The sequence below is a fragment of the Ischnura elegans genome, chromosome X (assembly GCF_921293095.1).
Source record: "Ischnura elegans chromosome X, ioIscEleg1.1, whole genome shotgun sequence".
In the NCBI taxonomy this organism is placed as follows: Eukaryota; Metazoa; Arthropoda; class Insecta; order Odonata; family Coenagrionidae; genus Ischnura; species Ischnura elegans.
In genome coordinates, this window is record NC_060259.1 from 114,775,571 (window position 1) to 114,793,566 (window position 17,996).

At 38.4% G+C, this 17,996-nt stretch overlaps 1 protein-coding gene across 11 annotated transcripts in view; it reads left to right on the top strand.

The window, feature by feature from the left end:
- The window catches only part of LOC124171709 (rho GTPase-activating protein 190), a 647,547-nt gene that overhangs the window by 5,613 nt on the left and 623,938 nt on the right, over positions 1 to 17,996 (top strand). For all 11 annotated transcript variants that reach the window (XM_046550979.1, XM_046550973.1, XM_046550982.1 and 8 more), the window contains exon 4: positions 14,411 to 14,500. In XM_046550979.1, the coding sequence (XP_046406935.1) occupies positions 14,411 to 14,500 (90 nt within the window). The remainder of the gene's footprint in view (positions 1 to 14,410; positions 14,501 to 17,996) is intronic.

Below are 17,996 nucleotides of genomic sequence, written 5' to 3' on the forward strand. Positions count from 1 at the left end.
TTCCTTTCCTTTCATTCTGTATTTTACCTCACGTCCTGTCCCCACTCTAGTGTCAACAATGGAATAGGGGACAAATCCTGAGAATTTAGGGTCCAATGGAACACATCATTTTCTACATTGACGGAAAAAATTAACGCAAAGCTTGTTGGCATCTGAGAGCAGCCAGTTCCGGAACTACTTGTCTTCCAAAATTTTGCTCTCATAATGTTCTCATGCAACCAGGGATTTGAAAACTATATCCCCCTTATAACGGGGAAATAATCATATCCATCGCATTATGAAAAGGTGCCAAAGATCCGGCTACGAATTATTCGCCATATTCTCCGAAGTATGCTTCGCCCTCGACACACCTAAAATGGAATCTACTCTTGTCAGGACATTGGCGGACACAGCTGAGATATTGGACATTGAGACTGCTGTGAAATGCAATCGTTGCAGTGGTGCAGTGGGTAAAGTGTCATGCTACCAATCATAGAGGTTCCACGGATTAAGTCCCAATGACGGATGACTTGTTGCTGCACATACATTGTAAACATTTTTCTTGTCTTAAAACTTCACAATGCCTATCACAAAGTCCGTAGGATTTTAATGGCTATTAAATTCTTACGCACTTATTTATCTGTTGAAATTCAACTACTATATTGCATAACCACTTGGGCAGTTGACTATGGAGTGAGTTTTGACTACCTTTTCCAAGTCGTCCAGCCCAGCTTCAAGACCCCTAACATTAGCTGTATGTGCGATGTGTCACAGTCTACTGTGTCCTCCCTCATTTCAAGGGAAAATTCCTCGGAAGTACTGCAGAGCTGAGCGAAGGCAGAACATCGAGCCGCCCAAAGTCAGTAGTTCTCAATCAGGAAATTTTGGGCGTCTACATATGTTTTTCATCAGAAACGTAGAGTAAATGATTGAGTTAACAGAGGTTAGACTTGCCCTTAAATTTTCCAACAAAATGAGCAATACGCATACATTTTAAAAATATTTCAGCATTATCATGGAACTAATATTATTTCGAAGTCATAGAAATATTTGACTGTTATCGTTTTCCGCTGGTTATTTAGTACCTACTTTGAACTTTTGATTACTTTTAGCACTCAACATAGGTTTAGGAATAGAATAGATTTCACAATCAATTATTCGTTTTAATTTCGTGTCAGAAATACAGTTGCAAGACAGTTACGTTACTTTGCATACTCATTTTTAAAATCCTCTAATCTGATATTGATTTTTGTCGCTATAAGTTCAAAAGACTTACTTACGAACCAAAATGTAGCAAATAAAAAATTAGTTGCTCATTACCTTCATGTATGAATGACGAAATTTTATTCTTGTAACAGCATGTGTGCTTCAGAGAAGAGGGGAATTATGCATTGAATTATGCATATGAATTGATAAAGAAATCTAGCATCAAAGATCGGATTTGAACAAAAAATATTCACTAGAATTAGAAGAAATAAAAGTCAAGAATCAATTGATTGATTATGCCTGAACGAGAAATTCATGAGGAAAAATATATCAACCCATGAGATGTATCAACTTACAGCTAGCAAAATATTAATAATTATTTGATTTCCCCCGAAAAAATTCTAGAAAAAATCCTATTTACTCAAAAAGAGTCGAAATCCATTAAGTTTCTTTCCACCCATTCAAATTTCCGTAGTATTTCCAGTTTCCTAAATAACTTTTCAATAAGTGAAAATCGTAATACTTTTCTGATTCTCATTTTATGTCAGTTTATAGAATTGAAAATCATTTAACGCCGAGTTCAGATACATCTATTTTAATAAATATCTAATTTTTAATTATAAATTCAAAGGTAAGGAAAGAAAGGAATAGGAACATGGAATAGAAAAAGGAGTCAGGCCGCATTTTTACCCTCTGATTTCTGGCTTTTTTCCACCTACCACAGCACCGTTGTCCTCGTCCTTTTTCTATTCCATGTTCCTATTCCTTTCTTTCCTTACCTTTGAATTTATATGTATGTTTGCGCTTAAGGCGCCGTGTGAATGAATGAAGTAGTGTATCGGCCATATTGGCTTATTTCACTTGGGCTCTGCGTGCCCCGAAACGCGTGTTCCTGTCTCTTTCCCACTATCGTGTGAGTGTGTACCTTTCCTTTCATCCTTGTGTCCTCGTCCATTCCTTCCCCTGGTGAGTGGTGAGCTGCCCCAGTGCCATCTATTGGTTACTCTCGTGGGCCACAGCAAAGGGAGTTTTCTGTGTATAAACCCCCGCCGAAATCATGGTAAATCTAAGCGTCCTGGTAGCGCAACTGGTAGAGCACCTGGCCGGCAACCAGGAGGTTCTGGGTTCGAGTCCCAGTCAGGCCGCATTTTTACCCTCTGATTTCTGGCTTTTTTCCACCTACCACAGCACCGTTGTCCTCGTCCTTTTTCTATTCCATGTTCCTATTCCTTTCTTTCCTTACCTTTGAATTTATATGTATGTTTGCGCTTAAGGCGCCGTGTGAATGAATGAAGTAGTCTAATTTTTAATTAATGTTCTTAAACAAATATGTGCTCATATGGATCATCTTTGTGATTAAAAATTAGTTTTTAAAGAAATTTTGAAGTTCAAAAATCTCTAATTACCCCTCTCATTTCTTTGTGAAAGAAATTAATGAAGCTTAAAATTGTCATCAAATATTCCGTTACCCAAATCAATTCGGATTCGCATTTCTTTTCAATTGCAGTATGTTACCTAAGTTGTTCCTATGGGAAACTGTTATCGGGCGTAGAATATTGAGCAAGCATTGCAATACTGAACTGAAAACAGACAACTGATTTCTGAGGCCATGACAGATCGCCCATGAAGCTAATGTTAGGGGCCTTGAGGCGGGGCTGGATGACACAGAAATAGTAGTCAAAATTCACTTCGCAGTCAACTGCCCAAATGGTTATAAAATATAGCGGTTGAATTTCAACAAATGAATAAGCGTATAAGAATTCAATAGCCATGCAACATTCTAAGGAGCTTGTGATAGGTATTGCAAAGTTTTAAGATAAGAAATATGTTTACAGTGTGTGTGCAGTATCAAGTCCTCTGTCACTGGGACTTGATCCGTGGAACCTCTGATTCGTAGCCTGATACTTTACCCACTACACCACCAGAACGATTGCATTCTAAGGCAGTCTCAATGCCCAATATTTCGGCTGTGCCCATTGATGGCCTGATGAGAGTTGATTCCATTCTAGGTGAGTCGAGGGTGAAGCATACTTCGGATAATCTGCAACCCGTATAAACTACAGCCAGATAATCAGGAGTCTGCTGTAATTTGAAGTATATACTTGTGGATTCCAAGATAATATTGTGCCGATTTTGAAACCTTTAACGGGGTTATTCATTTCGTAAACAATTTTTAGGCAGTGTGTAAGATGTTCTGTTTTGGTATCATTCAGGGAGAGATGATTGGCTTTAAACCAGAGTTGTGCCTCTGCTTTTGCTTGATCAACACGTTGCTGGGAATAACTGGAGTTGTCACATGTCTGAATAAGTGTTATATCAACTGCATAAATCATTTTATCCATAGAAAGGTTGTAAGGTTGGTCACTATCTCAGATAAGAAACAAAAGGGGACCAAGTACGGAACCCGGTGGCACACCATGTTTCACTGGTTCAAAATTAGATTGAATACAGTGGAACCCCGATCAATCGTTCACCCGTAGTGATCGTTTTCCCACATTCATCTTTCACTGTTCCTGGCAATGTAATTTTTTTCCGCATCCATTGTTCCCTGAAGTATCGTTGTCCTGCATTGATCGTTTGAAGATCGCGGTCGCGTTGTATAATTTTCTCCCATCCATTGTTTGACAAAAATGAGACAAAGTGTTTACCATGTGTCATTTATGGCTAATAACGACAGGCACTTAGTTTGAATCTTCCCAAGGAGATGAAACTACCATAGGGAGAAACTCAGTGCCATGTGAGAGTAACAGCACATTTACTATGATCCGCTATCCCCCTCCATTCAGCACTTGCCTCCCCCACTCTGACGCTTTCCTCTTCTCCGAAATCAAACAAAAGGCCCCAGCTTACGCAGGGATCGTATTGCAAAGACCTTAGCTTTGAAAAAAATATCATGTTAAACAAGAACAATAGAAATATGTTTCACCCTCCCCCCCCTTCTCTCATCCACTGACCTTTTTCAGCCTGCATGCTTCAAAGTTCCTAGTTTCTGGAGGTCAACTGCTGCGTGAATCACCTATTAGCCCAAAAGGTGTCTAGCAATGAATTTCGGCAATTGGGATTATACTTTTATTAGACTGAAATATTAGTAATGTGCACATAATTCAAAAAAGAATGAGACCAAACACGAGGCATTTCTATCATTATTTACGCATTTTACGCAAGGAAATAGATGGAAAAATAGAATGGTGATTTCTGGCGAAACTCGTTATCCTCGCAGCTGAGCCTATAAGCAGGTGATGCAGCATGTTTTTCCGAAAACAGGATATCAGGTTACAGGCATCCCCCGAGTTACGTAAGAGATATGTTCCGGCAGACTCTGTGTAAGTCGAAATTTTCGTAAGTTGAACATTCTGCGTTGTTGCTTCAGAGATTTCGATCGGTGGGGTGAATTCTCAGCAGAGAAATGCGCGGTAAATTTTCGGTGAAGTTTCATTCAATTCACTGCGATAGTCATGAACTCTTCCGCATATTCTTACGTTATTAGATACAAAGTCAGTAAACATTAATATGTATTGAAAGTTGCATCTCGAGCATTGCCAATCCAAATGAGTAATATTATTCCCCGAATTAACCGATCGTGTGGATTCGGAAAAGTATGGTATCTCAACGCCACATTACTAAACTGAATACTTAAATTGATTCATTATGTTATACTGCGATCTAAGTTTAATCATTATATCTTCTGCCTTTTATATATTACGTTGATTGATGAATCTGGCGGTTTCACTGTCACAGTTAATACACGTAGGAGGGGTGTCGAGGATTACGAGCAAATAACATACAAAAAATACCAGTAAATCACTATATTCTTAGATACATTCACACGCACATACACTCAATCTTTCACGCACGGAAACATACTTTCATTCTCTCGTATCTTAATATAATCGTGAAAATATCATCATTTGAATATTTACTTTGCTGAAAGCATCAAAGAGTATTTCCAATGCACGAAGCTAATTAAAAGTGAGCTTTCATTCAGCCAACTCCGTCATTAACTTGCAACAAAGTTAGTGGGGACAAGCTTTCGATAACGCAGTATTCATTTACATTGGCACACAATATGAGAGAGAGAGAAAATGCAGCTTAATAAAATCTTTTTTTAAATACCACACGGTAACCCAGTCGCCTGAAACATGTTAACAAGTACTCAATTAATATCGTGTGTCAACTTTTTCTTCACTTTTTTGCAGCGTTCATTGCCAACACTCAAAATTTCAATGCTTTTACATGGGTACTAACCAATTCTTTTCCGCAATAAAGATTTCTGCTCTGTCTTCATTTTCTTTTAATTTCACTGATGGAAATGTCCAAACTTAAAGATACAATTTTTAAATAGTTGAAAGTCAGAGTTGTGTGTGTATGCTGTGTAACAAGCTGTATCGTACAGGAGAGAGTGCAACCACTGCCATCGCTAGAACAGCAAATTTTCACGTTGATTGGTTACTTGGGATTTATAAGCGATTTTTCTACAGAAGTTAATGAAAATTCCTTCGAGGAATGATAAAAATAGGTCACTTTGTTTTGTTTAGCACATAAAAAAAAAGTATAACTATTCGATATTTTTTCTGCCATTGGGTATATGAGCGAATATCTACTTCATCGCGCTCTCATTCAAAAATTAACGTAATCACTTGAAATACGGTTATCACTTACGTAAGTACGGATTTACATAAGTCGAGACATACGTAACTCGGGGAATGCCTGTATTATCAGTTATCAATTTACGAATTTATAATTCTCACTTGTCAGGGTTACTGAGGGAGGGATATCTCTTCAGGATATTTTGTTTCTCCCTACTAACACTCCGAATTCATCTACTCATCTGGCGCTACGCTAATTAGAAAAGAATGTGTAAGTTGCCTTCTCTCTTGGATAAAAAATTTCACGGCACAGTCATATGTTTATGCTTCACCCTCTGCAGTATGTTCTGCATAAGACGTACACAGTAGCATCAGTTCCAAACTCCACCTCGCACGAGTGGTTCCGTACTTTCCAGGGTGGGTTGACTTCAAACTAGTGAGTGTTTTCCGTGTGGGTTTAATAAAGTCAGGTTTCATTTTTATTAGTATTATATTTATCTGCCTTCGGACCATGGCCCTTCTGAAGAAACAGGTGAGTACTGTAAAAGATTGTCTGAAAATAATTGAATATGAAGAAAAGCATCCGGGATTGAAGCGTGTGAATATTGGAGAACGCCTCAGGCTGTCAACTAGCACATGAAGGTGGGGGTAGAGCGAGCTACCTGGTGAAAACAATAAGTGGGATGAAAAAGAGGCTCAGGTGGGCATGCCGCTGACAATTAATGCAACATTGTTCACACTTTACACATTGCCTATCTTACATGAAAAATATATTTATTAGACAGGAACGTTACAAATAATTGACTATTTTTGGCCTATGTGATCCATCTCAAAACCAATCACTGGGTGGGCGAAAGCGGTTGTTTAAGGCATAACATGCACATTGTGCTCGTGAGTACGTGTACTGGAAATGGCGTTTCATGGATAAGAATTTTTACATCAGAGAAATCCATAATGGCAGAGTAAATGTCGAGTGGAGAGCAAACATTTTTTAGCGAGGTGGCGTGTTCCTTTACGATATTTGAAAGAGATAATATTCGAATCAACAATATGACCTAAGTGTCTCGATGAAGTAATAGTATTCCTGTAATTGGCTTAAATCATATTTGAATCCTTTAACAAATATCATAATTACGCACCAAAATCATGTGTTTCCTGGGACATAGGCTACCTAGCCTAACATTCCCGCATTGATCATTTTCCCACATTCATCATCCTTTTCATTCATCCCCCTGAAAAACGATAGATCAAGGTTCCACTGTATACATTATGTTTTCCCACTCTCACTCAGTGATTCAACCTGAAGGTAGGTTTTGTTAGGCAAGGGGAGAGCTCACCCCGGACCAGGCGACAGACATTTGAAATTCACACATTTAGTGTGGGGGGACCAGTTCCTTTTCCTGGGCCACCTTGCACTTCGAGGATTTTGATTTTGGGTGTCCAAAGGCTTCTCCCAGAATCTGAACCTGGGACTCCTCAATCGGGAGCCAAGTGTTCTACCCACTTGGCTGTCACGTGCTCAATGTTTTCCATAGTTTATGATATTGTCTTCTCTCTGTCTCTGCCATGACTGCTATATCATTGTCAAATTGCAGAATGTTTATATATTCATAGTGGATTCTCACTCTTGATGCTTTCTCTTTTATTTTGTGGATGGCTTTTTCATTGAACATGTGGAAAAATATAGGGGACAGTTCTCATCCTTGTCTCTCTCCTTTCCTTATATGCGCTTCGCCATTGTTGGATCAAGATGCAATCACAGCTAAGTCTTTATATGAAGAGTAGATGATTCTCCGGTCATTAATAAATATTCCATATTCTTTCAGGATTGCAAGCATTACATTCCAATTTATATTATCAAAAGCCTTTTCTAAGTCCAAAAATGCAGTGAATTTAATGTTTGCTCATCTCCATTTTCTCTGTAAGCTGCCTAAGGGCCAATATGGCCTCTCTTGTCCCCTTGCTTTTCCTAAATCTGAATTGGTTTCCATCCTGGAACTCTTCCTAGATTCTTCCCGAAGTTTAGGAATGTTTTCTTCTGTTAACATGCCACAGATGGTTTTGTGGAGCTGTTTAGTGTCTTTTTCCCTACATTTTAATAATCTCAGCAGTAATATTGCCATTACCAAATGATTTATCCATCTGTGAGTCCTTTTTTGCTGCATTGAATTCTGGTATTTAAATTGAATCTCGGATGACATCCTTTTCAACTTCCCTTTCATCTTCAATTATTTGTGATGCAAGATTATTTCTGTTGTCCAGCTCTTCCATCTCATCAATTTGCCCTCATTTTCAACCAGGAGGTATTAATTTTTGTTCTTAATGGCATTGCATCTAGCTCTCTGCTCCTTAAAGTGGTTCCTTACTATCTCATAATCAGCTTCTACTTTTATCACCTGAGAGGTTATTCTGCACATTTTTGCCGAATTTCACAATGATTTTTGGTATGTTAGACCATTAAAATTATACCAAAACCTATAAAGGAGCCATGCAAGGAGACGTGAGATTTTAAAGATTCTTTTCAATTGGTGAAGCAGAGATTAATAAAGTAGGTGGAAGAATGCAAAAGCTACCCTAGGACATTCTTGACCCACAGTTCTTTACTTCCTTGCTTTGTTACCTATTTTGTTCCTTATTTTCTCGTAGTTGAGTAGTCCTTCGATTTTTGCATTCTTACACTTTCTTCAATGCATTCTAAGACTTCATCTGTGATCTATGGATTTTTCATGAGAGCTTTTCTTCTCTTATTTTGTAGCCTCCTGTTGTGCACTTAAAATGTCTTTCTAGCTATCTTATGCTGATTTCTTGGTAATATGCTCTCTTATTTTACTCTCTGCTGCTCCTTCAATTTTTCTACCTGTCATTGGTGTTTTCCAGTTCTCTACAGTTAATTTATTTTTGTGTGGCTGTTTTCATCTTTACCAGAATACTTCTCAGAGGCCACTTTTATAGACATCTTTGGATGCCTATATGACATGTCTATGCCTATTGCAATTAAAATTAATGAAAAAGTTGATGCCGTATGATCACAATGAAGACAACAAAATATATAGCTGTCACGAAGCCCCGAACCCCGGTCCCCTGGGTGGTAGCCTTAAATGCTACCATTACCCCACTTGACCCGTCTGCTGAGTGGTGCGATATTATGGAAGTATATGCGGCTTGTGAAAAGTACTGCATGAAAATTAATTAATTACAGCCAAACTAAGGCCCATTCAATGGAACCACTACTAGTTCAGGGATGTGTTCACCATTCCGAAGGCCATAAAAAAACGGCATCGAAAAAGGTGGAGCAAGGCTCGTGGTCTCCCCTTGTAAGACGAACAGACGAACACGATTCTAAGACGAACCCCCCTTTTTTGGAACTCCACTAGGGAAAAAAATTATTTTGAAAAATAATTTGTTAGACGATTACTGGTGCCTATTAATTTATTCTATTTGCATTTTTTATTTATTTTTGTTGTTGGTTTTGTTTTTTACGTTCATTATCTTTTCTTTATCTTCTGATTGCTGTTTGCTTTGAATATCCACAGTTTTAAGGTTGCAACTCCAATAAATATATTAAATTTCTATTGTATTTTATTGATCTCTATACAAAAAAAGAGGAAATAATATTAACGATAGACGTAGCGGAAAGCTGCTCCTGTTTCCGACAGTTGCGAGCACTGCCACGAGAGTCCATCACCTAAACATTATGCTCGCCACGATGCATTGCTATGGCGAAGCAAGATTGCTTGATGCGATGGTGATGCAAGATTGATTGATGCGCTCGGCAAAATTATGATACCCTACTTTAACCCAAAAGTCATGCTTATCACCTTGTTACCACCAAGATGCAGTTGAGAGCTTGGAGAGGATGCGAAAGCCAGTAGTCAATGAAATATTACATACACTCTGCCACCACGGACATCGTGAGAGAGAGCCACAGACCGGATAGTCATATTCACTACCCACGTCGTAATTGGGCGATTAATACAAGAGGTCCAATGCATTTCTTGTTTTTTTATTCGAAAGTGGCCATAAACCAATACTCCCATCGAAAGCAATTAATGATAAAATACTTAAGGATTAAGGTTATCAACATATGTGCACGTAAACAGAAAAATAGGAAATGCAAACATATTAATTGCTTATAGCTACAGTGAGTCCTCGTTTAACGTCACTTACCGTTCCTGAAAAATGTGACGATAAACGAAATGACATTAATCGAAGCACAATATCCCATAAGAAACAATGTAAAAAGTGAATATCGGCTCCTAGACCTCACAATTCCTACGCGAAAAAATTTTAGCGTATCATATTTGGGCCATTTCTTACGATGGGAGTGCCAAACTATGGCATAAACACGAGTCCCTGTCTTCATTGACGGCAATACCAGCAGCGACGTACATCCCTCTCCATTTTTGTATCTTCCCGCGTTTGTTTTTTCGGCTTCGCTATGGTGGTCACCTGGGCATCATCATCTCTGAAACATCGTCGCAGTTACAGGAACCAAAATTATTGAGAACACGGCGAAAAAGTGACGACAAATACTCCGAGTTCTACCCGGAAAAATTCCTAGAAATCACTTTTCAGGTTCCAGAAAACCGTTATGTCAAGTGAAATTTGCTAAAACTTTACTTGACATTTACGCACTTAACATTTGCGCACCTACCTAAGAATTCATTTTGCAGAAAATTGCTATAAACGTAATCGAAATTGACAATAAACACACCGTTTTACACTTCCATTAGACTGACTGTATTACCGCCCACAAAACGAACAACCTGCAACGCCCGCCGCTTCGCATTTTTTCTCGCGCGAAATTTAAAAGACCTGACCAGACCTGACGTTATCGCGAAGCAAAGGTGCAATAAACGAATGACGGTCACAAAATTTTCGTGACGTTATTGCAAAATGACGTTAAACGGGGTGACGTAGAACGAGGACTCACTGTACTATGTAGTTGTATTGACAAGTTCTTTCTACGTGTATCACCATGGCTTCATCTACAAGAAATGATGAAAGAAGATACTTTCACTTGGTGACTTACCTAATTTACAAAATATTTTTAAAAAAATTTCACGAAGAATCATTTAAGTTACTGTCACTATCACATTCATTTCCAGTTGAATCTTTATCACTGCTCTGCCAAAGTTCATTGTCCTCACTACCATCCATTAGATTAGAAATACCGCATTTCTTAAATGCTTTAAAAATTATTTCCTCTTTCACTCCTTTCCATGCAGCTAAAATCCAATGCTCCAACTGAGATACACTAGCCCTCTTTACATGTCCAGATGGCGTCAGCTCCCATTCTTCAGATGCCAACCAATCTGTATAAAACCTTTTCAATTCATCTTTAAAAGGCTTATTAACGCAAACGCCCAAAGGCTGCTGCTGGGATGTCATACCTCCTGGAATCACGGCCAAGTCACTACATATCTGCTTCTTTCATTGCATCCTTCACAGCCGGAGTGATGTGCCCTCGATAAGAATCCAGAACAAGTAGAGGCTTTAATTTGAGGTGTTCCAGCCGTCGGAACCATACCAATTTCAGCCATTCAACTACCATTTCACTTGTCATCCACCCTTTCTCATTTGCTCTTACAATCACTCCTGAAGGAAAATTCTCACCCTTGGGCACATTCTTATGTTTGAGAACTATGTATGGTGGCAGTTTAAATCCATCAGCGGTACATCATAGTATAACTGTCAGTCTTTGTTTTTCAGCACTGGCAGAAAGTATCTTCATTTCCTTATCCCCTTTTCTTGTCACCATATATGTACATATGCATATCAAAATAAACGTCTGGGCAGCATTACCTATTTGGCCAAGAAGATATCCTTTTTCTTGTTGCTTTCTTATCAAAAAACGCTGGAGTTCAACCAGCTTCTCTTCAAAATTCGGAGGAAGTTTTTGACAAATCGAAGTTTGCCGGTGAAGAGAAAATCCTTTCCGAGCCATGAACTTTTGCACCCAAGATCGACTAGCTCCAAATTCAGTCCGCAGAATTCCCAAAGTCCGAGCAAATTCTTTTGCTTTCACTTGAATAATTTCACTAGAAACTGGAAGTCCTTTAGCCTGCTGGGATATTACAAAGTCACTAAGTTTTGTTTCCAATTCTTCATACCTTCCTTTTTGAGGTCCAGAAAATGCTCTCCTTGTTGCTGCTCACCAGAAAACCTTAATCAAATCATGTCTCCAGCGTCTAACGTTACATTCCGAAACACCAAATACTCTTCCAGCTGCAGAATTGGAAATTTTCTCTGCAAATAATTTAACTTTTCTTTTGAAAGCGGCAGTGTAATGACTTCTTTTATCTGCCATCATAAAACTCTGAAAGGCACGGGATCACAACTGAATCGATCTCTCTAATCAGATGCATTTCATGTTGCCTTCTTACCCAAGCTCTGTGAAAAATGCAACGACTTTGTAGCAGTTTATTCTGCGACGGCATTGAGGCTTTAACGTTACAGTTAAGGTAAATTGTAACCAATCACGCAAACATTTTGTGAGTTGATCAAGGTTTAACTTGAGCAGAGCCAAATCCAGGGTAAAGCAGGCGATTCTGGGAACACCTTTAAATCCATATTGCCTTTTTAGTATCTTATTATATTAGTAACATTATTCCAATTTCTTGTGCTAGGGTCTTTGTTTTCTTGGCCTTCTACACTTCAGTATAACTTATATCTGGGTGGTTGCAAAAGGACAAATACATCAGTTTCCAAATGCATTAAAGGATCTTTCTTGATCTGATATAGTTTCATTTCTTTCTGTCTGATCATTGCTGTCTAATGGCAAAGGAGTTGCTCTCTGGTTTGCTTTATCAAAGTTGAACTGAGAAATAGTTTCTTGGGCATATTGTGTTTGGTCAGTGCATATTAACAGTGTACAAGTTTCATTCTCCATCAATGTTTTCCATGATCTTAATGAATGATAAAATCGGTTGCAAATACACCAGGATTATGGTATTTCATTTCAAGGATTTACATGGCAGGATTCCTTTTATAAACATAATTATTTTCATAAGTGGATGACAAGGAATTTTTCATGTTTACTGAAAAGTCTGTTCTGGGATTGCTGAAGATGAGGAGTGTTGGTGAAATACTCTTGATTACTTTTAGAAGATGCACGTCTTCAATGGATTACCGACTGCAAACTGAGAAAATATTATCTCCTATCATTGGATATATTTTTCACATCATGAATGTGCATAACAAACTACGTGCATAAATAATAATTCATCATTTGAGTCATGTAGATTAGGAGCATTATTAGAAATAACAGTGAAAGTTTTGACTTTTTTCCTGATTATCTGCATCACCTCTCTTCAGTATTAGTGTAGTTTAATCATTTCAGCATATTTATTTTGCATTTTGACTAGTGATGTGGATGTGCGTTTCTTGGTTCCAGAAGTAAAGAATCTTAACAAACTATTTTTTTGCCAAAGCCAGTTAAAAATTTTCTTAATTGGGATCAGAACCAACAAAGCAGTAGAGCGGGCCCATATTTATGGTATCAGTGTACGTTATGAATATCGGAAAAACTTTTTGAGAAAGTAAAAGGAAAGTAATTGTATTGGGTTCGTCAGTTGGGATGGAGACCCCTAAAGGAGTTACACTTCTGGGTGCAGTTTTAGAAACACAGGTTGTTGCAGTTTACTTAGTGTATGTGGTCATTCCTACTTCAGTTTTTAATTTAAATCAAGGCTGAATATAATGACCTTCAGAACTGTTTGTCTAAGCTTTTATTTTATTGGAGGCAGTAGTTTTTATGCCAGGAACCTTTGAATGAGGACGCAATTTAGGTATACATTTCCAAATGCCACATGATAGAGATTTTAAGAAAATAGGTATATTGTAGACATTTTAGGTGATATATAAATGAAAAATTTGGAATTATGATTTAGCTTTGAATTTTGTACAATTGGTGTGCTCCTTGGACTATGAGAGGGCCTATTGAAGGGTAGACATAAGAGTGAAGTAACATAGCTTATAATATGATTGTTTGAGATCTCTTTCTGATGTTGTGATAATATGGTCATGCAGTTGAACTAGTTTTAATGCACATTTGAGGTAGAATTCCAGTGAATTTTGTGTTTATATTGACTTTGATGCATTCCTTAAATGCGTTTAGTTAGTAAGATTTTTAAATTTCTTCTTCTCGTGTGTTTTTTTTTTAATGTCTTCCTTAATATGGAATTGAATGAGTCCAGGGAATTTTTTCTGGAAGAAAGATGGTGGAATTGTGCTGCACCAAAGAGTATCATGATTCTGATAACTAACTCCTTATGAATGAAAAACTTTGTCAACTTAAAAAAAGCGTGTGGAACCCCTTTCCATTGTATAGTCCTCCCTGAAAGATAAGCCTTGGATGTAATTTGTCTGAGTTTTTTGTATCTAGTCACACTTAATTAGATAATGGAAACTTATTGATAAAGTGCATTTCATTATGGCTTACCTCTGGGCTTTTTATAATGTTCAGTGCCTTTCACTCAAACTTTTGAGGCACCTTCAGGTGGTTCATCCTTATAAGCACTTCTATTCTATTCTCGCGACATGTTTAAGACTCGATTTTATTGTCATGAAAAGTATTGATTTTGGTGACAGTGTTTTTTGTAGTAATTTAAAGTAAATAATCACATTTTTTTCTTTAGGTGGGAAAATGGAGCCATATATAAAAAGATGTAGTGCTACAAAACTCACTTCAGCTGAAAAGTTAATGTATATTTGTAAAAACCAATTAGGTAAGTTTTATCTAAGTTCTACTCTCAATTCTGAAAAATACTAAGTCTTTCAGTGTGCCATATGCCATAATCCTTATGTCATTGTCTCCTATTTTTTTGCTTAAAGAATATATGACAGCTATCCATTTCATTCTGTCCTTGACAATGGATGTGAAATTAATTTTCTCCAGCACTAAGTGTTACTTGGAGTAAGTGGATCATTGTTAACCCTCATATGAATTTACAAATTTAGTTGAGTCATTGGATTTACGGCGGCACTTCATTGATTTTTGTTATTATCTTTCAAAGTTAGCCATTATTTACAATTTTTCTGATTGTTAATGGTAAATACATCTATCTTTATTTTTCACCATGTTTTGCTAGATTTAACCCATTTTTGTGGGTTTTAACAAAAAATCTTGAACGCTGCATTATTTTCTATTTTTTGCCTTAATGATCTGTATTTCTGTTCCCTTTGTCTGTTATTTTCAAATGAAAGTTTTAATTTCGTGTAAAATGGTTGTTTTAAATATTTTTTCTGATATGCAGCGCTGGACAAACTCCGCTTTTTTTAATGTTTATATTGTCTGCTGGGTAACCGAAATGAAAGAGGAGAAAGGCTACTTGAATTCTGCACGGAGCACAGGCTAGTGGTTGCCAACACACTATTTTAAAATCCCCTGCGAAGAAGATACACGTGGAAGATGCCAGGAGACCGTAGAAGATTCCAAATCGACTATATTCTAGTGAAACAAAGATTCAGGAACCAGGTGAAGGACTGCAAAAGTTATCCAGGGGCAGATATCGATAGTGACCATAACTTAGTTATGATGAAATGCCACCTTAAATTTAAAAAGTTGAAGAAAGCCGTGAAAAACAATGGCAGGTTGAAAAATTGAGGGAGGTTCAGCATCAACTGGCTTTTAACCCTTTCACTGCTGTTCAATCTCCGGAAACCTTCTCCTCACATGCGGCGAAAATGTTAAAATGCGTTTCCTGGCCCATGGAGCAGGTACTTCCAGGATGGGTGTGGTACACCTTCCGAAGGGTCGCTAATCCGCGACCCTATCCTCGACGAACTCACCCTCGCAGGACCGTCTCATCGGCCCTACCAGCGGGGGCCCTACCTCCGGAAAAGTGACCGCTCTGACTAAAATTTGAAAATCAATCAATCAATCTGATCATCACAAAATGATTGTTTTCATTGCAACAAAACGTGGCTGCGGACCACTGGAAAACTGCCATTATATCAAAGTTAGCAAAATCGGTATTTTTCATCGCAGAAACACGGTTCAAAGACGTACTTGATTGCTTGATTGGCAGGTGTGCGATGAAAACAATCATTTTGTGACGATCGGATTGATTGATTGATTTTCAAATTGTAGTCAGAGCGATCACTTTTCCGGAGGTAGGGCCCCCGCTGGTAGGACCGATGAGACGGCCCTGCGTGGGTGAGTTCGTCGAGGATAAGGTCGCGGATTAGTGGGTCCCTTCGAAGTGCTTCGGCGAAAGTGCTGAACGCATGGCAGGGAGGAAGAAAAAGTACGTCCACCGCAGTCTGCCGTGCGGACGTACTAGGTACGTCCACAGCAGTGAAAGGGTTAAAGAGGCTGTAGAAAATAAAATAGGGGAAGATACGACCAACAAACCAATGGAAGAGAGTTGGAAAACCATTAGAAGTGGTCTGCAGGCGGCAGCTGAGGAAGTTCTTGGTAAAAGAAGAGTCATAATGAAAAAACCATGGATCACGCAGGAAGTAGTAGATCTCATTGAAGAAAGAAGAAAATACAAGGCTGCGAAAACAGAGGAAGGACAGAATCGTTATAAGAGAATAAGGAACGAAATATGTCGTAAAGCGCGGAAGGCTAGAGAAACGTGGATGAAAAGCATTTGCGAAGACGTGCAAAATAATCTTAAACATGGAAAAGTAGAGGCCGCTTATAGGATAGTGAGGAACCACTTTAAGGAAAGGGGCGTAAGATGTAATACCCTTAGGGACAAAAATGGAGAACTATTGATTGAAAACGAAGAAAAAGGGAAGAGATGGAAGGAATATCTGGAAGATTTGTACAAAGGAAGTCGCCTCAGAACGAATGCTATCGAAAACGAGAGGGAAGTGGATGCCGATGACATGGGAGCCCCAATTTTAAGATCGGAATTTGATGCGGCTGTAAGAGACCTCAGGATAAATAAAGCGTCTGGCATTGATGACATTCCTGCAGAACTATTTAAAAATTCAGGAGAAAAGACGTTGAACCAGCTATACAAAATCATTAGTGAAATGTTTACGTCAGGTGAGATACCAAAGGATTTCGAGAGGAACATTATAATCCCTATTCCTAAGAAGAAAAGAGCGGAGAACTGCGAAGATTTTAGGACCATAAGCCTTACTACACATGCGTTAAAGATACTGACAAGGATCATCTATAGAAGAATAGAACGAAAAGCAGAGGGATATTTGGATGAGGACCAATTTGGATTCAGAAAAAACAAAGGCACAAGGGAAGCAATATTGGCCCTAAGACTGCTCATAGAGAAGAGAATGGAAAAGGACAAGCCAACATTCGTTGCGTTTGTGGACTTAGAGAAAGCATTTGACAACGTGGATTGGGGCACAATGCTTGGAATCCTGAAGGAAATTGGGGTTCTTTATAATGACAGAAGAATCATCCACAGTTTATACAAAAACCAAGTGGCCGTGATAAAATCAGGGTCCAGCTGTGAAGAAGCAAGAATTAGGAAAGGAGTGCGACAAGGCTGTACATTGTCACCCGTCATTTTCAACGTTTACATTGAAAAAGCCATTAATGAAATCAAAGAAAAAGAATTGGGAGTGAATATCCATGGAGAAAAAATTACCATGCTAAGATTTGCTGATGACATAGCCGTTATAGCAGAAACAGAGAAGGATTTGAAAAATATTCTGGTTAATATGGGTAGGGTAATGAGTAGATATCAACTGAAAATAAGCACGAAGAAAACCAAGATCTTAGTATGCAGCAGGAGAGAAGAAGTCAAGACCAACATTAAAATAGGGAGGCAAAAACTGATAGAGGTGGATGAATTCTGTTATTTGGGAAGCAAGATAACTAGTGACGGGAGAAGCAAGAAAGAAATTATCAGCAGAATAGCCCAGGCGAAGAGAGCATTCCACCAAAAGACCTGCTTACAGCGGGAAACTTAAATATGGAAGTAAAGAAACAATTTATAAGAACCTACATCTGGAGTATGCTCCTATACGGAAGTGAGGCATGGACAATGACCGCAGCGGATAAAGCAAGGATAGAGGCCTTTGAAATGTGGTGCTACAGAAGAATGATGAAAATCAAATGGATCGACCGAGTTAGTAACAAGGAGGTCCTAAGAAGGGTAGGAGAGAAGAGAAGCCTCATGAAAACCTTAATAAGAAGACGGAACAACCTTATAGGCCACATCTTGAGACATGATGGCCTGATGAAGACAATCGTCGAAGGACAAGTGGATGGCAAGAATGGAAAAGGAAGACCTCGAACAAAAT